Below are 26,710 nucleotides of genomic sequence, written 5' to 3'. Positions count from 1 at the left end.
ATTTAAGCAGGCCTATAGGTTCCTATCATTTAACCCTGATCCAGTGTCATAAACCATATCGACATGATCCAGTGGTATCATGGCATACAGGCCAAAAATTTTTCCGCTGGCAAGCCAATTATGTTAATCGGAAGTTCCATTTCCTACTGGAACCACCGTTTTTCCGCTGGCATGCCACTCATGTAAAATGGTATTACCAGTTTCTACTGGCACCTACCGTTTTTCCGCTGGCATGCCACTCATGGAAAATGGTAATTACCAGTTTCTACTGGCACCTACCGTTTTTCCGCTGGCATGCCACTCATGGAAAATGGTAATTACCAGTTTCTACTGGCACCTACCGTTTTTCCGATGGCATGCCACTCATGGAAAATGGTAATTACCAGTTTCTACTGGCACCTACCGTTTGCCAGTAGATATTCCTTTCCTGTGGTATTTGCCCGTTCATACACACATACCACTCATGATTCACAGCTACACAATCATTCTTATAAAAACGGTAGGTGCCAGTAGAAACTGGTAATTACCATTTTCCATGAGTGGCATGCCATCGGAAAAACGGTAGGTGCCAGTAGAAACTGGTAATTACCATTTTCCATGAGTGGCATGCCAGCGGAAAAACGGTAGGTGCCAGTAGAAACTGGTAATACCATTTTCCATGAGTGGCATGCCATCGGAAAAACGGTAGGTGCCAGTAGAAACTGGTAATTACCATTTTCCATGAGTGGCATGCCAGCGGAAAAACGGTAGGTGCCAGTAGAAACTGGTAATACCATTTTCCATGAGTGGCATGCCAGCGGAAAAACGGTAGGTGCCAGTAGAAACTGGTAATTACCATTTTCCATGAGTGGCATGCCAGCGGAAAAACGGTAGGTGCCAGTAGAAACTGGTAATACCATTTTACATGAGTGGCATGCCAGCGGAAAAACGGTGGTTCCAGTAGGAAATGGAACTTCCGATTAACATAATTGGCTTGCCAGCGGAAAAACTTTTGGCCTGTATGCCATGATACCACTGGATCATGTCGATATAGAAAGGTTTATGACACTGGATCAGGGTTAAATGATAGGAACCTATAGGCCTGCTTAAATTATTTGGTTAAACACCAATAACAACAAATGCAAAACTTAATATTTGGCCTATTGAATAGTTATGAGCTGAAGCAGTCATACAGTAGGCTTTATTATAGGCTACGCTACTAGAACATCTTGATAAAACACGAGTGGAAAAATGGATGACTGTCTAGCCATAGCCTACAGTGCCACGCCTAAAGGGACCTGGCTCTGGTGCACTAACCGGAAACTACGATCGCAACCGCAATAAACATCTCGCTTTGAACGGTGAACTCTTTACACATAGTAGTTATAAAGCTATTAAAACAACAAAATGACTCCATTAATGCAGGATACGTGGAAAATGCATGGACCTATTAAAGAAAATGCGCCGACGTTGGCTCAGCCTGGCTCCGCCTCTTCAGCTACGTAGCTAAGATCGCTGCCGTGGAGCACGAAAGGTGTACAATCCACGATTCCACACTCATCGGTTTGACCGTTTTGAGTATACCATCCGGGTCCTTTCACTACACTTCCTTTCGCCCTGATCTTAATTGCAACGCACTACGTACTCAAACTATATAAAAAATAAGTCATACTAAAATAAAGTATAATGACTGCGGATAGTATGGATATGGGAACAAAGCAATAGACTATAGCTCTATGGCCACCTAGAAGGCTAGGCTATAACTACCGTCACCGGAGCAAGTCCGGCTGTTTTCAAAAGCATCTGTCATTACAAAAGCAACAACAAACAGATCGGAAATATCATAACAACAGCACGGACGAGAGAAACGTGTAAATCCCTTTATTTACGGCGTTATGTTGTGATATTGTGTCAATAAATACCAAATATATACCTTTACATTTATGGCAATACCTGTCTTGAAATTATACGGAGGAGTTATGCTGGTGTCACATACCATTGTTGGGAACTGCAGTTACCGTTCCACCTGAACGGCAGTTACCGTTTCAGAACGGTAGTTACCGTTCCAGAAAGGCATATGCCATGGCATTACCGTTTCAGAACGGCAGTTACCGTTTCAGAACGGCAGTTACCGTTCCAGAACGGCATATGCCATGGTATGTCAGTGGTCGCGACGGCAGTTACCGTTTCAGAACGGTAGTTACCGTTCCAGAAAGGCATATGCCATGGCATTACCGTTTCAGAACGGTAGTTACCGTTTCAGAACGGCAGTTACCGTTTCAGAACGGCAGTTACCGTTTCAGAACGGCAGTTACCGTTCCAGAACGGCATATGCCATGGTATGTCAGTGGTCGCGACGGCAGTTACCGTTTCAGAACGGTAGTTACCGTTTCAGAATGGCAGTTACCGTTCCAGAACGGCAGATGCCATGGTATGTCTGTGGTCGCGACGGCAGTTACCGTTTCAGAACGGCATATGCCATGGTATGTCAGTGGTCGCGGTGGCACATGCCACAGGCCATTAAACGATCTCGGCGTCTCTCGTTGAGTTTGGCATTTATCAATTTGAACGTGAGCGCAGGCTGCGATGAAATCTCACGTCAGGTCTGAGCTCGTGTACGCAAGTTTTTTTGGAGCAACATACGGGTATTTCAATTATGAATAGTGCAGCACAAGTAGGCCTAGCCCATGTTCAACATCTGTATTAATTACTAAATAAATTGGAATTAGCCCAGCCGTTCAAACAATTACAATCAAGTCAGGCCTAATTAAAAACAGTATTGCTATGAAAATAATTAGAATGTGACAGGTGAAATGTTTATTCAGCTGTCTATATTAACAGGAGCTTTGCCAAATAGGTGGTCGTGTCTCAGCGATGGCAGATCTGGCTCTGTTAAGGACCTCAACGCACAGACGAGAGAGTTTTTCGAGACCGCGCCGATTTTTTTAAGGAGGGCGATGAATGGCTCTTGAGTCGTTTTCGTCTCCCAAGGCATCTCCTGATGGAGTTATGCAAGGCTTTGGAGCCACAGTTAAGCCAAGAAACTAGGCGATCAAACGCAATACCTGTGCAGGTTTGCTCTACCTTGGGATTTTTGGCCACCGGGATCTTGCAGCGGGAGATCGGGGACAGGTCTGCTATTTCCCAGCCAAGTATTAGCCGAACCATGCCAGCAGTTTTGGCAGCTATAATGTCCCTCTCCGAACGTTATATTAAATTCCCATATAATAACGATCAGCAAACTGGAATCAAACGGGATTTGTATGCTATTGCTAGGTTTCCAAATGTGATTGGTGCGGTTGATTGTACCCATGTGCGTATGAACCATATATTAATGATTACGCGTACATCAACCGCAAAAGCTACCATTCAGTTAATGTTCCGATTATTTGCGATGCCAGAATGTCAATCCTGAACATGGTAGCCCGATGGCCTGGGGGCACGCACGATTCTTTTATTTTCCAAAATAGCAACGTTGGGCATCGTCTACATCAGGGCGCACTACATGGTCAGAGTCATCTCGGGGAGTTACGCTGCAGTCGCACTGCACCGGCCTCCTCCCGTTTCTTGCTTGGCCGGCTTCACAGCCGCAACACGATTTTTTTGGTGCTGAGCTTCATGTCGGACCATTTCTTCTTCACCTTATTCGGAATTAAATAACTTTAACGGAATGCAAACAATAGCATATATGTGAAATGTTTTAAGCTGGATAACAGAAGTTGTACATTTAATTTATTATTTAATTAATTTAATTAACAAACCTCTTCCGTAGCCCGACGAACATTGGAAACACTATTCACTGCAACAGTTATTTCCTTCCATATAGCATTCTTTTGCTGGCCTTTAATGCCAGCTATAGGCTACCAAATAAAACCAGACGGTTCGCATCCACCAGTGACCCGAGCGTCTCCATTTGGGTCTCGGAAAAATTCCTCTATTTTACCGTTGGACGTTTCTCCATGTCGTAAAAGTTAGGGGCGAGACTTGCTGAAGACGTGCTTTTATATGGGCGTGTTACGTATCGATCTCAGCCGCCGTATTTATCAACACCAAGATCCTTCGTACGCTGGGATTGGTGTGATACGAAGGTTTCGTAAATCTCACGTGGGTCCTATCGTAAAATGAATCATGCGTTCAGATTTGCGCTAATTTCTACGTTCGTTTGATAAATGAGGGCCAGTATCTCTGTTTGCAATTTGGCAATTGGATAACCTTTAATGTATTGTAGCGACCTCACCAGTGACAGGAATGTCCAGTTAGGAGAATACAACAAGTAGTTTTATTGGGTGTAAACAAAGGTTACTGTTTGGCCATAACCTATACCAAAAAAGTTTTGTTCTGAAAAATCACAATAAAAAATTACCTGGAAAGTAATCTCTGTGAACAACCATTGATATACACCCACAATCAAAATCTTAGCTAGCCATCCTCGCTAGAACCCTCCAGGACCAAACCCACTCACTATCATGCCTTGAGCACCTTCCCCTCTACATTGGGGCCTGTAAGTCCAGACCAGTTCACCAGCACCATATCATGGTTCCTTTTCTGCCTCCACCCTGCAATCAGCTGATGCCCCCTGGCGAAGGAGTGAGACATCTCCAGGCGGTCTTGAAGGCTCCGTGCATACTCTGGGCCAGCTGGAACAGGGGGAGAATCAGATGGCCGGAGCAATGCAGGTCAGCTTGGGTGTTGAGCTCTCTGCCCAACTTCAGCAGAGCAGCTGTGCAGGAGCCATGAGCACCAGAAAAAAGTTTTTCTCACCTGGTCGCTGTGGATTGACTCTGCTGCCCAGAGAGTACGCCACTGGCCAGCAAGTAAAACAGACCAGTTACAGGGGCCCATTTATCGGGCCCACCACACCCACCCCAACCCTCTCCCTAGGGAACCCCACCGGATACTGCTGCAGTTGGGCAGGGGACCTGTCGGGGGCGTCTTTCAACAGTCCATGACGTCCCCGCACCTGTTTTCCTAGGTTCTCCTAGCTTAAAGGGGACATATTATTAGATATTATTATTAGATCTGTGCTGGATAGATCAGTCTACCAGCCTACCCAGTGGACTGAAGGAAGCGTTGCTTATCTATCCAGCACAGATCTAGGTGGACACGCCCACTAGTGATGTCATATGGGGCGGATTTTCGAAACGGCTTGTAAGGCTAATCACACTCAGACCTGTGGGTTGTTCCACAAAGCCGGTTTTATCACATAACCGGGTAAGTTAACCCAGGGTTTGCTGTAACCCTAGGTTTTCCGTTCCAAAAGGATCACGGTATGTTAGTTGCTATAGCAACATATGCTCTGAATCAAACCTGGTCAGACCAGGTTTTGCGCAGGTTAAGTTTGAAACATAACCCGGTTTTGGGTATTTCAACCGGCGTTCACTGCAGATTTCATGTGTTCACAATGGCATGCCCTTTTGATGAGAGAACTGCTGATATCAGAGCGCAAATTATACGTGCAATCCACCGGGAGCGATTGATAAGACCACGGCTCGACATCTTGGCATATTGGATGACTTTTTGCTGGAGTGGAGAGATATAGATTCTCGCGCAAATCTTTAATATATTTAAATAGCCTTGCATAGCCAACACTACCAATCGAGAACCTGGCCTCAGTTCACTCCAGACTATTTGCGTAGCCCTCCGTTTTTTTCAAATGGTAGTTTTATCTAGGCTATAGGCCTAATGCTGGAGATGCTGAGCACATCACAGTCGTTTCAGATGACCCATCCAAGATTTGTATCGGCCTCCTATCATACAAAGAGCAATATTGTCTGAGTACTATGCCGAGAGGCATTTACAACATAAAGTATAAAATAGTCCTAACGGACTTGCATCCACTGGAGAATGTTCGATCGTAGCCGGCGGCTTCATTACAAGCACTGATCCATCTTGATCTGTGAAGTTGATGAATTGTCACTTTTAGGTTTTCTACCCAGTTACCAAAAAAAAGAAACATTTGGAATAGTATGCGCTGTGGCAAGCACACGGTTTGCATGTGTTACTTCGAAGGCAAAAAAAATCTAAAATACAAGAAAACACAAAAACCTACATTCAACCAGTGTGGGGTATGGCCCATGACTCTCTGAGGTGGTAGGTACCTCCAGGTAGGCTACCCCCTCCATGCCAGGGCGCCCTGAATTTATGTTTATTAACAGCTCCTCCACCGGGGTCAAGACAATTTGAGGGCCAGATCCAGTCTGCCGACTGTCGGCCTTTTCACGATTGGCTTAAAAAAATGGCTTATTTAAATTTATACCAATACGATGGTGGGAAAAGCTTACCAGTTTGTATGTTTTTTATACTTCATTTTTATACTTGATCCTCTGACCGCTTGGAAGCAATCGGAGTACATATTGTTTTAGAAGAAAGGGGTTATGTGGTAGGATCTTTAAGAATGCTTAACTGGGATATTTATATATTCATGGCTCAAATATTAAGGATCATGCTTTTGACGTGTAACGAACGCATTTACGCGGTCAGCGATCCGCTGCCAGGCTTTGGTTCTCCGGGTTCCAGAGGTTTTAGCGTTCCCTTTTCTTGTGATAATGTCCTTCTCCTCGTCATAGCTCTCCAGGAGAACCTGGAGTTCCATTTCATTGAAATAAGCGGCCCGTTTCGCCATATCGATCAGGGTTTCCATGATCCATACATCACGTCTTTTTAAGTTTGGCGTGGACGCGCACAACCCTGTGTTAACCAACCCCGAGTTGATTGAACTAATGCATAACCGCTGCTGTGGAACCGAAAACTCTGGGTTGGTCGGCACAGGGTCAATCAACCTAGAGTTCAGCGTTAACTCAGTGTTTGTTAAACCTCCGTTCGTGGAACACCCCTCTGGTGGTATAATATGTCCCCTTTAAGAGACCGGGAGCGACTGCCTGGCCGCCTCCACAGAGACAGCACTGACGAGTTCATCGCACTCTTCCAGCCAGGCCGGCCAGGCGGCCACCTCTCCCCCTCATAGATCAGTTTATGAGTAGGAAGGCTGCCCATGGCTCCTGCCACACCAGCTCCCTCGCTATGGCCATCTAAAGGCACTGTTTCAAACTCTTGGTGGGCCAGCTGGGTCTGCATGCATAGCCCTGTAGGGGAAAGGGCCTGGAGAACTGATCCCATGCGAGTTGGGTCTCAATGGATGGTGGCAAGTGGGCGTATGCCTGCAGAGATAGGCCTTGGAGACCCTCAGCGTTTCCCCCGGCTTTCTACGCCTATTTCAGAGCAGTAAACCCAGCTCAAAAAACTTTCCAGAACGCCTCCTCAGAGCCCCCACTAGGGCTACAGAGTCACATCTGTCTTCTGGTCTAAGCAGCAGAAAACATATCAACACCTCAGGGAAAGGGAGAGAGAGAGTGTGTGGAAAAGGGCTGTTTTTGGGTACAGCTTTTGTCTCAGGTGTTGTTAGGTGATGTTACTTTAGGTTGATGCAGTTAAATGAGCTTCAAACAAGCTCATCAACAGTTGGTGTATCTACACATATGCACGCACACACACACACACACGCACACACGCAAACACACACAGCTACCCATTGTAAAAACTTTTTTCAATAGACATTGTGATGGTGTTCTGTTTGGCGATGATACATTTAGGGACCAAGTTATAAAAATGTGTGTGTTTGTCTGGTTGTGTCTGTGTGTGTATGCTTATTCGTGTGTTTGTTCATGACCGTACCTCATCGGGCGGGAATGCAAGCGTCTCCCAGGACGGCCTGTCAAGCTAATGGTGGAACAGATTAATATCATTAGCATGAGAGCTCCATCCAAATGCATCATTCTCTCCTCCTCCTCCTCTCTAGCGCTTCTGGCAGGGAAGCCAGTTGCCGCGCATGGGTGGAGTTTGGATAAGACAAGTGAAACAAATGGTTTCATTTTACCAAAGTAAAACCTATGCCTCCGTGGAGATGGAATATGATACGGCCGGAGGAAAGGGCCACTTAGCGGCCTTAAAGGGCTATCAGAGATAATTGTTTTTTTCATGGATCGCCAGATGGAAAAGAATAGGTGAATTTTTTCACTTTGGTGTTGACGAATAATAATATTAATACAGAAAGTAAGAGGCACTATTTCCAATTTCCTGTACTGTACACACAATTGCGCTGTTGATTGAGGCACTCCACTGCCATTGAGTGGCTTGGTGACTCAGTTAGGACTTCAAAATCAATCCTTTCAATAGATTTTCAATCTGTTGTCTACAACAGTTTTGAGAGCAGAAAATGCCCCGGCACGCTCGTTAAAATCCAAATATACAACATTTTAAGCAGGTTTATTTGATGTTTTCTGCAATGTGAATGCCCTTTACTTGTACATATTTGTACATATAACCTGAAATATCAGGCTGCAAACAAGATTTTAGATTAATGAATATAACATCTAATGGTCTATAAAATGTCGCAGCGATATTACTAAAGCAATCATCTTATCAGACAGTAAAATATAAGCCCAAACAGATGGGTGACTCCTGCTTACCACCTCCCATGCCATACCTGATGACGATGATGATGATGATGATGATGATGATGATGATGATGATGATGATGATGATGATGATGATGATGTTGATGATGATGGGTGCTATAACTGATTGAGCCAGTGAATCAAAACTAATTGGCCTGTAGCTGTCTTAATTAAAATGTGCTGACCTCCCATTCATGGTGTCCCCTGTCTTTTAATCATTCAGCTGAAGCTTCAGAGTCAGACTGGTTCGCTGGGTGGATGGATTGACAGACGGATGGCTGAATGGATTTGTGAGGCCTTAAACTCTCATAGTGCTCTTTTGAAGCATGTTGTGCCACAGATCATTTTTTTTGATGTCTGTTTTGTTCTGTCTTGACCCGAGCGGTGAAAACTAGTCAGGCATTGGGTTGGAAGAATAAGAATTAGCCACGCCAACTGGTAATTCAAAAGATGAAAATATAAATAGTCTAAAGGTAAGGTTTTCTGCTGCCAACATGAGTCTGCGCACGTGATGTGTAAACACCAGAAGTGACAGCGTGCATTAGAGGATAGCAACAGTAAAAATACTGACACTTATACAAACAGGTTTTACGACGGATTCTATTGAGCCATGGCATTAATCTATTAAACAAGCCATCTGTGTCCTCGTCTATTGGTTATAGAATATGTCATTCCTGTAACAAAAATACACTTGTGTTTGATCAAGCGCAGCACGTTCAATCTAGCGTCCTAACATTCAATTTGTTTTTCTGCTGATGGTATTAACCTGAATGAATGGCACATTTCAACAACTGTTTATGGCAAGCAAAAATGGCTTATGTAGGGAATGGCCATCAGCATACGGCATGCCCTGCGTAGGAACAAATGGAAATGTTTAACACAAGGGCGTTGCGCTCACATGTCTTATCGTAAAGTAGTCTTCTGCGCATGCTGATGATGGATGGCGGCCCCTGTGCGTTTGGAAGGCAGCGGGTCGGTGAGTAGTGCAGTTATGGGTGCAGATTGTCTGGCGCTCTAGATACTATCTGGAAGTGTGTTTTTGAAGACCAGTTAATGTGATGTAATGGCACGGAAATAGCGCCGCAGAACGAGATAGCACACAGCGCCGCGATGAATCACACACTTAATGTGCCGTTGAAAAGCTCTCACAGCCACGTTCTCCAATTGCATACGTTCACTCCTGTATCTCTCTATCTCTATCCCTCTCCCTCTCGCTCTCGCTCTCTCTCTCACTCGCTCAGTCAATCTCGCTCTCTCTCACTCTCTCTGACTCTCACATTGTCCTTCTCTCTCTCTCTCTCTCTCTCTCTCTCTCTCTCTCTCTCTCTCTCTCTCTCTCTCTCTCCCTCTTTATCACTATCATTGTCTCTCACACTCTTTGCCTCTCTCTCTCGCGCTCTCTCTTTTTCTCTCCCTCTCTCTCACTCAATGCATTTCCTCCCACGTTCTCATATTTCAGAAGACTCCTCATTTCGACCTCTGAGTCCGTCTCATCTCCCCTCCCCCCACACACACTCACACACTATCAGGATGCCAGATCCCGGCCAACCCAATCCCTCCCAGCCCCCCAACTTTCCCCGGCCCCACCCTTCAGCCCCTATCCATGTTGACCTTGGCAGCCATCATAGCGTCATAGCATCATAGCTTCATAGCATCATAGTATCATAGCACCATAGCATCAGTGTCAGAGCGCCATAGCGTCAAAGCGTCATAGCTTCATAGCATCATAACGTCATAGCGTCATAGCATCATAGCCTAATAGTGCCATAGCTACATAGCACCTTAGCGTCATAGCATCATAGCTACATGGTGTAAATCTCCCGTATTATTTCCTTAATTCTCATAAAGTTTCCAATTTCTGTAATATCCCCTTAATTCTCATATTGTTTTCCTGTTGGGTCATTAAGCTGACAATCACTGATTTTGCTCATACTGAAGTCTTATTTGCTGTATCTAATGCTGCGTTCCAGGCCAAAAGACTTTTTAGCCCGCACATTACGAGCTGGAACTGGGTGCATCAATCTGGTACGAGTTCACGGGTAGTGAGCCACGGGTTTGACCTCCGTTCCAGGGCAATTTCACGGGTAGAAGGTTGTGAAACCACGGGTTACGGGTTGCCTGGTATACACCACAAGAATACGTACCTCCTATTTGGTAGAGGGAAGTTTACCCGCCCCTTTACGTAGCTGTCCGTCAATGCGCAGCCAGAATGATAACAAGCAGAATGAAAAGAGTGTTTATTACTTATTAGTTTATTACTTTTGGCAGAGTGTGGGTGAGTTCAAAAAGCTAGAAGCTAAAGCTAATGCTCATAAGTAACCATGTTAGAGCATAATGGTGTGTTCCAGATGCCTCGTACACCAGCCGCACGAGTTGCTCTTGTGACGTAATTTCCTGGCTTGTAGCACTTATAGCGTTCCCGTTTGTCTTTGTGATTGTGTCATGTCATTGGCTAGTCATTGTTATTGTTGAATACATTAGCCTCTTCAGTAAACCATCTCAAAAACAAGCAACCCAACTTTATATTGTATTGCACGCACAGCAAGACATTAATTGGTGACCTGAATAAAGCAGCAATGTAATCCATAGTGTAAGAGCATTTAAAATCGACATTAAAATGACCAGCATGGTACAAATGCAAAGAAAATAAATCTCTTTACGGGCACAGCTATTTTTGTTGAGTTGCACGGTCGGCCTCACTAAACTCGGTATATTCTCAGTATCCCGATTGGGACAGACCATAAGGGGGCGTTCCTCCGTGAAATGCCGCAAGAAGGCTGGGAGATTTCCCCATTTGCTGCTTGTGCGGGTGGTATAAGAGGCATCTGGAACACACCATTACTAGCCATGCTCTGTTATTACCAGCCTCAATATGAAGCTTGTAATTTTACCGCTAATGGTGTCTCTGAACCTGACTACTGGAATGTTTACTGTTGTACCGAGAGTGCGCGAAGCTACAACACATGGTTAAAACAGTTTTAATTTAATCATACTTCACGGTTAAAAGATTTGAAGTGATTTGAAGTGAAGTCAGAGTCATGGTACATAGCTAAAAATAATATACATATAATAATATATATACAAATAAAATACATAGCAAAATAAATAATTTAGGTAACAGTATGACACATTTCATGTGTGGGAAAAACTTTACAGTTGAAAAAATAATTCATTCATTGAATTACTATTGTGTAAAAATAAAGAGTTATTTCGAGACCCATGTAGAGATGGAGTCTTTGGAAACCCTCTTGAGAATCTGGAGCGAATTCCCCTTGACGAAGGGGTGGCGAGCTAGGGAACATACCTCCTTATCAAAAGTAGTGGACTGAGATCACCTGTGCCGAGGAGTAGACCATTCTTCCTGTACCTCGGTCAGTGGAGAATATCAGGTGAAAGCGCTCTGAAGAGCCACACATGACCCCCTTGACTTCTTCTTCTTCTGACTGACTTGACATTCCCATTTTATTAATGCTTGCTGAACTGGCCGTACCAAGGAAACTAAATAAACAAAATCCTTATTATTATTTTTATTTTCAGGTGAGCCATTTAATGGTATTTAAATAGAGTTGTTTCTGACATGTTATGGTTTAAAATGTTAAATTGCTGAATATTCTTTAGTGCACTGAACTCAAATCTATTTAATTTTTTTCTACAAAGTTTAATACAGACCATTTATAATTAACCTTTGGCTCCAGTTAATTATACAATAGGTTACAATAGCATCGTAGCCTCATAGCACCATAGTGTCAGAGCGTCATAGCATCACATTGTTTAGTAGCTCGCTAACGCCTCGTTGTCAACCCATTAGCTGAGCCAGAGGCATCCTAAACTGGACACTTAGAGATAGCTAGAAAAAAAACATCAATAGAAATAAAAGGCAATAGAGAGAGAAAGGTTACTTAAGTGGTGTAGCCATTACTGCTGCATGGCCACGAGCAAGATGTAAACACTGTCTCCAACAAGATGTAAACAGTGTAACCAACAAGATGTAAACGATGTAACCGACAAGTAAATAGTCTAACCAACAACATCTTACCAGTGTAACCAACAAGATCTAACTTAAAATAAGTAAACAGTGTAACCAACAATATGTAAACAGTGCTACCAACAAGATGTAAACAGTGTAACCAACACGATTTAAACAGTGTCTCCAACAAGATGTAATCAGTATAACCAACAACAAGTAAACAATCTAACCAACAACATCTTACCAGTGTAACCAAGAAGATAATCAGTTTAACTTACAATTTGCACTTACACATACACATTGGTCTTAGCACACAGAGAGCTCTATATTACCTCCTCATCCAAGAGACACAGGGACATTGAGCAGTGAAGGTATTGCTTTCCACTACATTACACTTATATACAACAAAACATGGCACTGTGTTTATGCATCATATCATCACTGTCATATTGAACTACAGATTTGTGATGGCAAGGACTTGTATGTATGTTTGTTTGTAGGCGATTGGGAATTATTATATGTGGGGTTATACATGTCTGCATAATATTTTTGGATGATAATCCCCAATATATAAAGGAGAAAAAAGAGAAGAATGGGCTGTATGAATGAATCTGTCTTTGTAATCCCAATGTCGCCGCTCTGCATCCCATTACACCTCCAGAAGCAGGGATCAGTGATCCATCCTACTTCGTATGCAGCGGGCTCCCTGAGACACTGCTCTGTGTTCCAAGAGAAATAATGGGAAATAAATGTTAGTGGGATTCATATTGGAACTAAAGATCAAGCCATTATTTCACAATAGTCCTTGTTGTGCTTGTTGCTGTTGTCGTTGTTGTTGTTTGGGACTTAAAGGAGCTAACGGTACTGTACAAAAACATAAAATGACCATGATCTTTTATCAGAAAGTAAGGAAATACTGGCTTGTAAGACAACATTGCTACAGCCAGGCAGTTCCCCTTTGTAATTTCCGTTCCGGGTCGGCTTGTTTGTTTTTGTTTTGGCCTTTGTGTTATGATTCACTATTCTCCAAGTACGGCAGGTCGCTAGAAATAAAATAAATTGGCACGCAAACATAGCATGCTTCAGCTATGAAAGCGTGTGAACAAACTGGATCAACAAAGATTGTACTAGATTCTACCCAACATAAAAGCCTTGTCCTCTTATTGCAAAGCTCCATGAACCGAGCTGTGCAAAACACGGGTCAATCGTGGAGTTACATTTAAAAGATTGAGAAAGCTTGGATCCCAGAAGGATCTCAAGCCATGTCATGTGAGCTGGCATATCATTAAATATAATAATAAATATTTTTCAAACCTATACATTAGCGAATCAACTTATAGTGTAGAACACTTTATTGCTTGTTAATTGTCGTTATAAAATATTTGTGCTTGTCTCAAAATATAATGTTGCATTCGTCTTGCACTTGCGTGCTTTCAGTGTCCTTGTCATGGTCTGTCGTGTTTTGGTGTGTTTCCCTCCTGTGTTGATTACTGTTCCCTCCCCTAATGTGTCTCAGCTGTTCCTCGTTGTGTTTGTTACTTAAGCCCTTGTCTTTCCTTTGTTCCTTGTGCTATCATTGTGGTTGTTCGTCCTGCGTGTTCCCTCTTCCCTCCTGAGTTCCCTGTTCCCTCCTGAGTTCCCTGGTTCCTTGCCTTAGCCTTTAGGCGAAAATAAAGTGCTGTTCTCCCTAAACCGTCTGCATCTGGGTCCTACCTGCCTGCCTGTACCCGCACCCCCTAACAGAATGATAGCACCAAAATTGGACCCAGCGGACGCTCAATTTTGCCGTGAGTTGGAGGATTTATTGATGTTCATAATCAAAGCAATGGATTTCTGGGAGAACATTCCCAGCAAGAAGGAGCAGGAGGCTATCTTGAAACGTACACGCAGGGCTGTCTCGTCAAGGCCTGAGTTCGAGGACGCCTTGCCCAAGTGGGCAGTGGAGCTGCTCAGCCCCACAGTCTTTTGGCCTGAGAGCTACATGCCTCTGCCACCGGACTTTTGTGACCGGCCTAAGCCCCCACGCTCCTACTCTCAGCCTCTGCCCCCGGTTCCCCGCTACCAGCCTCTGTCCCCGGCCCCCAGCTACCTGCCTCTGCCCCCGGTCCCCCGCTACCAGTCTCTGTCCCCGGCCCCCAGCTACCAGCCTCTGTCCCCGGCCCCCAGCTACCAGCCTCTGTCCCCGGCCCCCAGCTACCAGCCTCTGTCCCCGGCCCCCAGCTACCAGCCTCTGTCCCCGGCCCCCGGCTACCAGCCTCTGCCCCCTGTCCCCAGCTACCAGCTTCGGCCCCCGGTTCCTAGCTACCAGCCTCTGTCCCCGGCCCCTAGCTACCAGCCTCTGTCCCCGGCCCCTAGCTACCAGCCTCTGTCCCCGGTCCCTAGCTACCAGCCTCGGCCCCCGGTTCCCAGCTACCGGCCTCTGCTCCTGCCGGAGGGGGCCCGCCCTCCAGACCGTCCAGGGGAGGCACGCCCTCCGCTCCTGCCTGTGAGGGCCCTCCTCCACTCCGTCCCGAGGGGGGTTCCTCTTCAAGGCCTTCCAGAGGGGTCCCGCCTTCCAAACCTTTTGGAAGGGGCACGCCCTCTGCCTCCAGAGGGGACCAGCCCTCTACCTTGCCTTCCTGAGGGGTCCCGCCTTCCACAGGGGGTCCGCCCTCTACCTCGCCTACCTCCAGAGGGGACCAGCCCTCTACCTTGCCTTCCAGAGGGGGTCCGCCCTCTACCTGGCCTTCCTCCAGAGGGAACCCGCCCTCTACCTGGCCTTCCTACAGAGGGGACCCGCCCTCTACCTGGCCTTCCACCAGAGGGGACCCGCCCTCTACCTGGCCTTCCACCAGAGGGGACCCGCCCTCTACCTGGCCTTCCACCAGAGGGGACCCGCCCTCTACCTGGCCTTCCACCAGAGGGGACCCGCCCTCTACCTGGCCTTCCACCAGAGGGGACCCACCCTCTACCTGCTCTTCCACTAGAGGGGATCCGCCCTCTACCTCTTCTTCCTCCAGAGGGGGTCCGCCCTCTACCTGGCCTTCCTCCAGAGGGAACCCGCCCTCTACCTGGCCTTCCTACAGAGGGGACCCGCCCTCTACCTGGCCTTCCTACAGAGGGGACCCGCCCTCTACCTGGCCTTCCACCAGAGGGGATCCGCCCTCTACCTCTTCTTCCTCCAGAGGGGACCCGCCCTCCACCTCGCCTTCCTCCTGAGGGGACCCGCCCTCTACCTCGCCTTCGCCGGCCTACTGAAGGTTTCCGCCTTCGCCACTGCTGGCCTTTCTGAGGGATTTCCTTGCCGCTGCAGGCCTCCTGAGGGACTGAGCCCTCACCGACCTTGCCGCCGGCCTCCTGAAGGGTTCCGCCTTCACTCTGCCTCTGCTTGCCCCCCAGGCCGTCCGCCTGAGGCTCCCTGCCATGCCCTGGGGCAGTTTTCTGGCCGCCCGCCTGACGTCCCTCCGCTCTGCCCCAGTCCATTTTTTTTTTTTGATTTCTGGCGCCCCTCCACCCACCCGTTTTGGGTTTGACTTTCTTCGTTTTTTTTGCTTGTCGTGGGTCGCCTGGGAGTCGACCCTTAAGGGGGGGGGGGGGGTACTGTCATGGTCTGTCGTGTTTTGGTGTGTTTCCCTCCTGTGATTACTGTTCCCTCCCCTAATGTGTCTCAGCTGTTCCTCGTTGTGTTTGTTACTTAAGCCCTTGTCTTTCCTTTGTTCCTTGTGCTATTATTGTGGTTGTTCGTCCTGCGTGTTCCCTGTTCCCTGTTGTCACATGAGTTCCCTGGTTCCTTGCCTTAGCCTTTAGGCGAAAATAAAGTGCTGTTCTCCCTGAACCGTCTGCATCTGGGTCCTACCTGCCTGCCTGGCTCCGCACCCCCCAACAGTCCTCAACCTGGCAACCCGTGTGAGTTTGGAGACTGGGAAGGAGATGCCGGACGGAGACTCACTTCCATATTGTGAATCTAGACTGCAGCACCCATTTTAATCTTTCGGTTTTTGTGAATGTTACATATTGTACCTTCAAAGCTAATAAGATAAGATAGGGGAAGATTAGGTGTCGCTAATCCATGGATCGTGTTTTGGAGGATTTGAGGGTATGAATATGTCCAAATATAAAGTGGATTTTCTTCAACATAAAATGAGACATACATACAAATTGTCTGGGGATTAGGTATTGAATAACAGAAATAATTTAATAATTAGGGATTAAATAACAGCTCAACATAGTAGTGCATGCTGGGCTCTAACAACCTGTGTAATCAGTCTGAATCCGGCCATGTGAGGCTGCTTAAACCAGCCATCAACCACACACACTCAGCAAATACGTACAACAATGCAATAAAAAACCAAGAATCTCTCCCTCCGTGATGCAGGACTCCTGAGAAGTCTCACCCCTGCTTGGCACAAGCAACTCGTTGAGTCTAGTCGTTCAGCCCTGACTGTCTGAGCTGTATAACTAACCGGGCCAATAAGAATCAGTTAGAAGCTAAGGGAAGCCTATTTGACACGCCACAATACAAGTGTGTGTGTGTGTGTGTGCGCACGCATGCCTGCCTGCATGTGTGTGTTTGTGTGTAACACATGTCTTGGTCTATTTCCCACACCTTTGATTTTATTTATTTCTCTTTAGAGAAAGCAAAGATCCAGACAAATCTCAATCAGTATGCATGTGTACATGACCTTTTGACACACCCTCATCCCCAACATGTGTGCCCTTGGGCATGGCGGGGGTTCTCTGAAGGTTTCCATGTGACACCTCCACACATCTGCCTGCGGTTAATCCATCTGTCTCTTCTCTTCTCCTCCTCCTCTCCTCAACTTATCGCTCCTCTCCTCTTCCTAAACTCAATTCTTCCGACTCTGCCCCTTCCCTTTCACGCCTCGCCACTCTTAATTAGCCCCCACCCCCAGCTTATCTCGTCCCGACTGTCTAATTCTCTCTCTCTCTCTCTCTCTCTCTCTCTTTCCTGTCCCGCTGATTCTTTCTCGCTTTCTGTATTGTTCCAGTCATTCATCTGTCATTAATAAACATATATCTGCCCTGATTTCACAGAGCGGATATCTCTCTCTCTCTCTCTCTCTGTATATGTGAATGTGGGTCGCTCTACGTCTTCTTTTGTCGCCTGGCGACACTCTGGGAGAAAATGTAACAACTGAGAAACAGAACACACAGGTTGTATAATATCACTGCGCAGAAGGGGGTTAATGAGGAGATTGGGAGAAGACGAGATGAGAGCTTGCGAAAGAGAGAGAGCGGGAGACAGAGAAAGAGCGGGAGACAGAGAGAGAGCCGGAGACAGAGAGAGAGCGGGAGACAGAGGGGTGAACAGAGTCTTAAAGTAGCTATAGTAACTGCTATAACATTCCTTTAACTCTGTGACTGAAGATTGGAAATCCTAATTGAAAGAAGGTAAAAATGATCTATAATTAGTTACACTAAGAACTACCCAAATTACCCAAAACCTTAATTTGTAATATTTGAATGAAGTAAAGGCAAACATTTATGTTCGCCTCTAAATTGTGGGACTGGTAACTGGAGGGTGGCCAGTTCGAATCCTGAAAAAAATCCACGGATGAGGTGCCCTTGAGCAAGGCATCTGAAACCCACACCTGCTCCCCGGGCGCTGCACCGCGGCAGCCCACTGCTCCGGTAGTGCCGGTGTGCCCCCATGTGTGTGGACCTCTGTGTGTGTATGTGTTCACCGGCTACCCGGATGGGTCAAAAGCAGAGAAAGAATTTCCCCCTAAAAAGGGATGAATAAAGGACTTAACTTAACTTAACTTAACTAACTTAATTGTATAGTAAATCTGCGATTTGGGAATACAACCGTTAATACCTTCATAACCTTCTGCAAGATGGTCTCCAATTTATATTCCTAAATCTATTCTCTGTTAATGCATAGAAACAATCCTCTTACCATATTATTGTATAGTGTAATTGCCTCTATATTATCCTATAGACTGTTGAAGCACAAAATCCTATAACCTGCAAGGTCTATGTAGGACAGCTTACACCCCACTGCCCAATGTGGAGTCTACCAATCAGGAAACAGATATGAGCTTTGATGGGAAACAAACGAAGCCAATGTTCCCATCAGCCACATCTGGTGTTGACCTCAATGGATTCACACTCACATGAAGAACGTGATCTAGCCTACATCATACACACTTCATGAAAAAACAGAAGAACTGCTGTGAAACCACAGCAGAAAAGGAGGTCGGTAAATCCAGTATTACTACTACACTCTGTGACTCAGGACTCTGAGTTTGTCAAATTATAATTGCAAAGCTGGTGCGTGTGTTGGAAGCATTCGCAGAGGCTGAGTTTGGTAGACTTAAGTAGGGTGCATGTGTGCTACTGCACGTGGTGTGCATGCAAAGAGAGCAGAGGTCTGTGGCCATGATTTGTGTAATCGTATAACTCTCCCATATCCTCTAGACCTCCATCTAGGTTGTCACAAATGAGCAGTCTTCTCATCACCAACATGTCCCTTGTTCTCTCTTTATTCCTGTCACTCACAATTATTTATTTTTTTACTCTGTCACACTCTATTTAAATACAGCCTGTCCGTCTGTCTGTTTGTCTCCCCCCCACTCTCTCGCTTGCTGTCTCACTCTCACTCTCTGTGTGTCCCCCTCTCAACATTCTTTACTGACTCTCTGTTTCTCTCTCTCTCCGTCTCCCTTTCTCTCTCTCAACACTCTTGACAGTCTCTCTCTCTCTCTCTCTCTCTCTCTCTCTCTCTCTCTCTCTCTCTCTCTCTCTCTCTCTCTCTCATCTCCCTTTCTCTCTCTCTCTCTCTCTCTCTCTCATCTCCCTTTCTCTCTCTCTCTCTCTCTCTCTCATCTCCCTTTCTATACCTGTACCTAATTAAAGGAAGGATCTGCTGCTTACTAATGAATACTCCCTATGCGTGTCTTCAGGCAAAAACATGTACAGCAAAAATGAGCTCTAAATAATTGGGTCTCGAAGATCACAGCACAAGTGGGATTGTGATTTGGGTTCGAGGTTTCTGTCCTGTTGTCATGTCTGGTAATTGGTGCAGGTCACAATACAGCTTATATTTTGGATATTTTGGACGAAAAGGAGAAACCTCTACTAATGTTTGTCTGAGCCAAAATCACAAGTCATTTAGAATTGTCTTTAGCTGATGATTTGGTGCATTTACTTGCTTAATTAGCTTTGTATATATTATTATTAACACAGTTTTTACATTTTGAAAGGTTTGTGGTTACATTCAACACTATTCAATGTTTGTCTGTTGATTTTTATATACAACAAAAATTCCTTTATGTTCAAAAAGCTGTGGTGTATTAAATATTAAGCATAATAGTAGGGGGGGATCATACCAGGGAGTCAAACCAAATATCCCTCTCTTTTTATATGCTTTTGAATTATCGTCTCTTGAGATTCACCTGGTTCCAGTGTGAACTATGATATGATTATGATCTACTAATGAAGTAACACCAGTCCTCTTGCTCTCCAGGTGTCCCGGTGCGGTGGCCGCTAACCATGGAGCGGCTTTTGCTGTGCTTGATGCTGGTCGTTGCCATGGCTGTGCGGGCGCAGATCTGCCCCAAACGCTGCGTTTGCCAGATCCTGTCACCCAACCTGGCCACCCTCTGTGCCAAAAAGGGTCTGCTGTTTGTGCCGCCCAACATCGACAGACACACGGTGGAGCTCCGGCTGGCAGACAACTTTGTCACAAGGTGAGGAAATATAGTGGGAGCCAACGCTGATCTAACTCCTAGTAGTAGGAGTTGTGATTGTAGTAGTAGTGCTGTTACTACAGCTAGAAATGGTACGCCACAGTGAGGCAAGGGGTATATTGGGTTAAGGGATAATTCTCGTGACTCAAAGCAGGTGAACAGAACTTTACGAACACAAAGTAACCTGAATGGACATTGGGAGGAGAAATATATATATTACACAAACACAAGGAATTAAAAACAAGAGAACGAATGGGCTTCACTTCAATAACGAGAACACAGGAACACAAGAACCGAAGTAGTCTTCAACTCAAGTGATGGTCGATCTGATAAACGACGGAACAATGATTTAACTTTGACAAGGAACAGCCGCCAGAAGTACGCAACGGCCCTTCATGTCGCAGGTGTCGCCCACAGAGGCCGATGGTGGGGCTTACGTCCGTCATCTACACATTGGGGTCAGGCTTTGTCTTTCCTTGACGTTTTTTCATGTTCAATTATACCGACGATGAAACACACGTCACACAAATCCAAGAAAGACTCGCTGAGGAGGTTCCAGTTTATGTACATTTCTACGTCACGTTATGATAAATCACTAGATCCCTTTGCTGTGTACATCCAGCAGCTGTTCCAACCCACGTGTATTATTCAGTCACTCTCAAAATGACATTAGCATTGCTGTGACCAATTACAGCATACACAACACATTTGACAGCATAAATGGTTGTATCATCTTACCTCAGGTTATGGTATGCTACACCATAAAATCCAAAACAACATCTTGAATGAAAATTGCCCCATTTGGTTCTCATAAAATACCCTCTGGGATCCACTCATGCTGAGCTGCTGAATAACTGAATATACCAGTGTTATTGATCACTTCTCATTTCTCACCTTAAATCAACATTATATAGTGTAATATATGCGACAGCTAATTATACGAATACAGTGATATCCCTTATCCAGTTGCAGCTGTGTTCATATGGACTACATTATGACTACTAATAACTGCTTGGACTACTTAAAAATTATATTTTAGTGGCCCAAACAGGAAAGTAAAAGAGAGTCATCTTTGATGGCTTTGGCAGATTAAAGCCAGAGGCTACAGGCAAAATTATGGAGGCGTTTTTGGAAATAGTGAGAGAATTTTACAGACATATCTCATCATATTATCCGGTCTCTGAAGTGCTGCCACCAAATAAACCTAATTTGGCTGTGAAAAAAAGTAACACAAACGTAAGGCATGACAGACTTAAAGGCCTATTGACACACTTAATAGCCTACTGCTATTAATTTTCCACTCAAGATCGTAACTTAATATAATAGCACTTTGATTAAAATGACACCTTGGTTTTTGAGTTCTTGTCTGAAGTTTGGTATACTTTATATGAAAAGGCAAGGGCATTGCTAGGATATGAGGATATTCGGGGAGGAGTAGGGAGCATGAGAATTCGTTTTTTTATAAACAAGCTTTATTTTCCTGCTTAGGTATGCATTCTGGTACCTTATTTTCATTCAAATGACATGTCTAAATCATTGAAAAATGTCAATGTATACCTCAACAACTCAGACTCAAACACACACACAACCATTTTGATACACATCATGCAGTGTAGTGCAATGACCCTGTAACCGGTTTTGATCAACATTATCACATTATTTTTGAGGGCTTGAATGCATGACCAGAATGACAGATTAATAGATCCAGGGCTTTTTTTAAGCTCAGCACACAACTATTCATAAAGACTTCGGGGCTGTCGCCTCATTCATCCAATCCTCACCAAGCAACTCCATTATAACAGTTTTGTTGACTCTTTATTGGTCGAAAGACTAATGTCATAATAAGGCTTAATTTAAATCTCTCTTGATTTGGCAAATAATTGAGTGAGGTGCCACTATTCAATATCAACATGATAATCCTTAGTAATTTAGTTAATTCTGTTGGTACACATCGAATACAATATTGAAATACTGTTAACATGAATACTGCCCGATCAGCATTGTTACCTCGCCCTTAACACATGACCTTGACTACTGCCAAAAACACACTTAAACAAGTATTATTAATATCTCTTTCTATTCCCTGATGTTGTGTATACGTAGTGTGAAGAGGAAAGACTTTGCAAACATGACCCGGCTGGTTGACCTGACGCTGTCCAGGAACACCATCTCCTTCATCACACCGCATGCCTTCGTAGACCTGGAGAACCTCAGGGCCCTACATCTCAACAGGTAAAGGACCTGCTCCACCTTCACTTTCACTTGACTGAGGCATTTATGGTGCTTAAGGAATGTTGTGCGTCTACCTCTGTGTTTAGCATTGAAAAGACAAAATCTTGGTGTTATTTGAATAACTTAATACAACAGGCTTTTAGGGTCTGCGGCACACATTTTTCTCAAAGACCATGATTACATTTTCTAATTGAAAATCAAACATAAAATCAATTGTACACCCTGAATCAATGTAGCAACACTGCCAAGATACATTTTGCTCTACCCTTCTTATTTTATTCAGTGGTCCCAAAGGCAATTTATACCAAATATATAAATAAAGCCTTCTCCTCCTGTCACTCTTTCATTCTTTCTCTCTTCCGTTTAATTTCTTTTTCACTACGGTTCTCATCCATGCGTACATCTTGTGTTTCCCCAGCAACCGCTTGACGAGGATCGGCAACGACACATTCAGCGGGATGTCCAAGCTGCACCACCTCATCCTGAACAACAACCAGCTGGTGCTCATCCACCAGGGGGCCTTCAACGAGCTACTGGCTCTGGAGGAGCTGGACCTGAGCTACAACAACCTGGACTCCATCCCCTGGGAGGCCATCCAGGTGAGCACCACGCTAAAGACAACAACAACAAACACAACACTTTAACCCATCTCTTTAAAAGAGCATTCAGCTAAACTTTCTTTGAGGTTCCCCCTTTTTTAATAGTTTTTTGGTATTTTTTTCTCTGAAGCACTTTGAGATTCTTGAATATAAAGTGCAGTATAAATAAAATGTATTATTATTATTATTATTATTAACACTACCATTTACCAGGACGCAACCAGGGCACCAAACACATCCCCAAACACAACACTACCAATCACCAGGACGCAACCAGGGCATCAAACACAACCCCAAACACAACACTACCAATCACCAGGACGCAACCAGGGCATCAAACACAACCCCAAACACAACACAATACTACCAACAGGACACAACCAGGGCTTCCAAAACAAAACACAAAATCATCCACCCCTTTCCTAGAGTATTTCATCATCTTTCTTTGTGCTAAATGTTCTATCACAACATTGTTCCTTTAGAATATTGGCTTCTTTAATGGTTCAGTGGAGCCTGTGTGTTTTTTGTCCACTGTTCACAGAGGATGACCAGTCTCCACACTCTGAGTTTGGACCACAACATGCTGGACTATATACCAGAGGGAACCTTCTCTCTGCTCCAGAAACTAAACCGACTGGACGTCACATCCAACAAGCTGCAGAAGCTCCCCCCGGACCCTCTGTTCCAACGAGCACAGGTGAGGAATTCTGGTGTAAAGTTTGCACTAATTCATTGAAAGTCCATTTATTGAACAACAGCATTTTCATGTCCATAGAGAAGTTTAAGCTACCTTTATAGCTCTAATAAATATACATTTACTAATTCAGCATCCATTTGAAAGCATGAAAGCGTGTGACTGGGGTATCCAAATAATAACTAATTGGAGCATTTTAAATGTAAAAATGAATCATACTAAATGTAACCAATACAAATATATATGGGCAGACACTGCGATTACATGCTCGAATTAGAGGCTAATTATAATACAAGGGCTTCACCTTTTTAATCAAACACACAACAAGCCTGAACTAATCATATTTAAAGTTTTATGTCTGCAACCATGCCAATTATTGACATTAAAAATAGATTTCGGTGACATCAGCAATTCTTGTCACATTATACGCACTGCATTGTTGCCGTCCTTAAGCATTTATCTAGGACAACAGTATCAACTCCCCGGTTTTCCCAAGGAAGCTAGGTCAGCAGCTTTATAAACAATATTGAGGAGTCTATAAACTGCACCTTAAAATCCCATTACAGTACTTTGTTGGTTTGAGGCAGTAAAAACCTTTGAGCGACCAACCTAGCTTCCTCCGTTTCCTCCTATAATTCCAGGTATGTTAAACCGCAACAGTACCATTAGCAGTTTAACCTACACAATGGGGAATTCCTTTCACATCAAAAACCAAACTTTAGATTTCATGGGAGAATTGTGTCAGCAGTCCCAAACCACTATGCATGCGCATATGTTTCCTATAAATCCCTTTATTACCTTCCATTCCCTGATATGGTTTGCTTAACAATTTTTTGTTGTTCTTCCCACCACCTGAAGGTGCTGGCGACGTCAGGCATCCTGTCATCCACGTCCTTCGCCCTGTCCTTTGGCGGCAACCCGCTGCACTGCAACTGTGAGCTGCTGTGGCTGCGGAGGCTGAGCCGCGAGGATGACCTGGAGACGTGCGCCTCGCCCCAGCTCCTGTCCGGGCGCTACTTCTGGTCCGTCCCCGAGGAGGAGTTCCTGTGCGAGCCGCCGCTCATCACCAGATACTCCCACGACATGCGGGTGCTGGAGGGCCAGCATGTGTCGCTCAGGTAGAGGCTGGTGACCGTGACGATCCCATGAGAAGCGTCCCCTCGCCGAATCCTCACAATCTGGAATGAAGGCCACAAAAAATTTATTTTTTTATGTTTGCTTGCGCTACAATATCAGTCCTTTGGCCTTTTAAAAGTACCTAGTATACATAACTTTTTGATTTTTATGTATACATCAATCTTTCTGCTCTTTATCTTTTCCCTTCCTGCCTCGTCCACACGTACACACATACACATGCACACTCACAAACGCACACACACACACACATACACGCACACACACACACCCATTCAACCAACAATAATCAACGACAACAGCAAGGGCACCGTGTGCAATTAGTTTTAATGATGCTAGTTCTGTATTATATTCAGTAAGCTGCTAAGAGCGGGCTTATACATTAAATGTATGCCGTGTTTAATGATGCCAGACAGGGGAATTAAAAAAATATTTTGCAGAGAAAAACTGTAGAATGACCACAAGACGAGCAGACACTAGTTATTCATTTACATATATATTGGTCACACTATGTAGTCATAATACAAGATGGTTCCTGCTTTGGTAAAATGATGCAAATAGGTAGTAACCTTTCATCTTTATTGGATCTTGTGGAAATTAGCAACACACTGCATTAAATACACAGAGGAACGTAGATAGTTGGTGGATTATACTGCTGATGCAAATACTGTAGAAAAATACACAATCAATTGTTCTTCAGGGTAAAATACACTTCCATATGATACAGGTTATATTCTAAAGATACCTATGCAATGCATGGTATTGTTTACCAAGGTTAAGGTTTGAACTACTTACCCGTTCTAACCTTGCCATCTCCGCCTGTCCCTTTAACAGGTGTAAGGCTCGCGGGGATCCGGAACCCGCCATCCACTGGATCTCCCCAGACGGGAAGCTGGTGTCCAACACTTCGCGGACCCTGGTGTACACCAACGGCACGCTGGACATCCTCATCAGCACGGTGAAGGACACAGGCTCCTTCACCTGCATCTCGTCCAACCCGGCGGGCGAGGCGCACCAGATGGTGGAGCTGCTGATAATCAAACTGCCCCACATCTCCAACAACACCAACAGCATCCAGGAGCCCGACCCCGGCTCCTCCGACATCTCCACCTCCGCCCGGGCCGGCGCCAACGGTAACAACGCCACGGCCGACGGGAAGCCCGGCGGGGACAAGCGGGTGGTGATCGCTGAGGCCACTTCGTCCACCGCGCTCATCAAGTTCAACTTCCAGAGGAACATCCCGGGAATACGCATGTTCCAAATCCAGTACAACGGGAGCCAGGACGACTCACTGGTCTACAGGTAAGCAGATCCAAAGCGGCTCTGGTTTAGAAAGAGTCCCTTGTTACACGGCTTGCACCATGGACCTTATCAATCTGTTAAGGGTTGATTATAATAATAATAATAATACATTTAATTTAGAGGCGCCTTTCAAGACACCCAAGGTCACCTTACAGAGCATATAGTCATCATTCAAAACTATGTAAAACAGACTAGGAATAAAAGGAAAACAGAGGTTAAACATGAAGAATAATAATAATTAATAACACTCAAAGACGCCTAAAGTGAAGGGGGGACCTCAATAACCACCATTATGGTCCCACATCACTCAATGCAACGACCACGCAAACAAATTGACTCAGTCGTGAACCTGTTTTGGTTCTGCTTCGGGGTTTAGTGAGCGGACCAATCACAGCCGTTGCTGCTGCGTCGCCTCGACGGACAGTAAACATTTTTGGGAGGCACACGTCAGGCACATGCGGTGGACGCAAGAAGGGTCCGTAAGGACCCCCTTGCGTTGTGTGAATTACGGACCATAATCAGCCCTTTAGAGAGTGATCAATGCATGGAGGAACAATCCAAGGTTTGATTTTGGAAGGTCTGACGGTATTCCCATTGAAAAAAATGACATTATAAAAAGCTTACAAGAATGCTTTACTTTCATGTTTTGCATTTCACCT

General features: G+C 45.0%; 1 protein-coding gene across 3 annotated transcripts in view; it reads left to right on the top strand.

Annotated features, from left to right (window-relative positions):
- The window catches only part of lrfn5a (leucine rich repeat and fibronectin type III domain containing 5a), a 111,235-nt gene that overhangs the window by 67,333 nt on the left and 17,192 nt on the right, over window positions 1–26,710 (top strand). For all 3 annotated transcript variants that reach the window (XM_060051807.1, XM_060051804.1, XM_060051805.1), the window contains exons 3-8: window positions 19,868–20,090; window positions 22,194–22,322; window positions 22,741–22,921; window positions 23,463–23,618; window positions 24,474–24,733; window positions 25,584–26,051. In XM_060051807.1, coding sequence (XP_059907790.1) covers window positions 19,894–20,090; window positions 22,194–22,322; window positions 22,741–22,921; window positions 23,463–23,618; window positions 24,474–24,733; window positions 25,584–26,051 — 1,391 coding nt within the window. In that variant the 5' untranslated portion in view covers window positions 19,868–19,893. The remainder of the gene's footprint in view (window positions 1–19,867; window positions 20,091–22,193; window positions 22,323–22,740; window positions 22,922–23,462; window positions 23,619–24,473; window positions 24,734–25,583; window positions 26,052–26,710) is intronic.

The sequence above is a fragment of the Gadus macrocephalus genome, chromosome 5 (assembly GCF_031168955.1).
Source record: "Gadus macrocephalus chromosome 5, ASM3116895v1".
Classification (NCBI taxonomy): domain Eukaryota; kingdom Metazoa; phylum Chordata; class Actinopteri; order Gadiformes; family Gadidae; genus Gadus; species Gadus macrocephalus.
The sequence above is the reverse complement of the archived record's forward strand: the minus strand, read 5'-3'. Positions and strand labels throughout refer to the sequence as shown.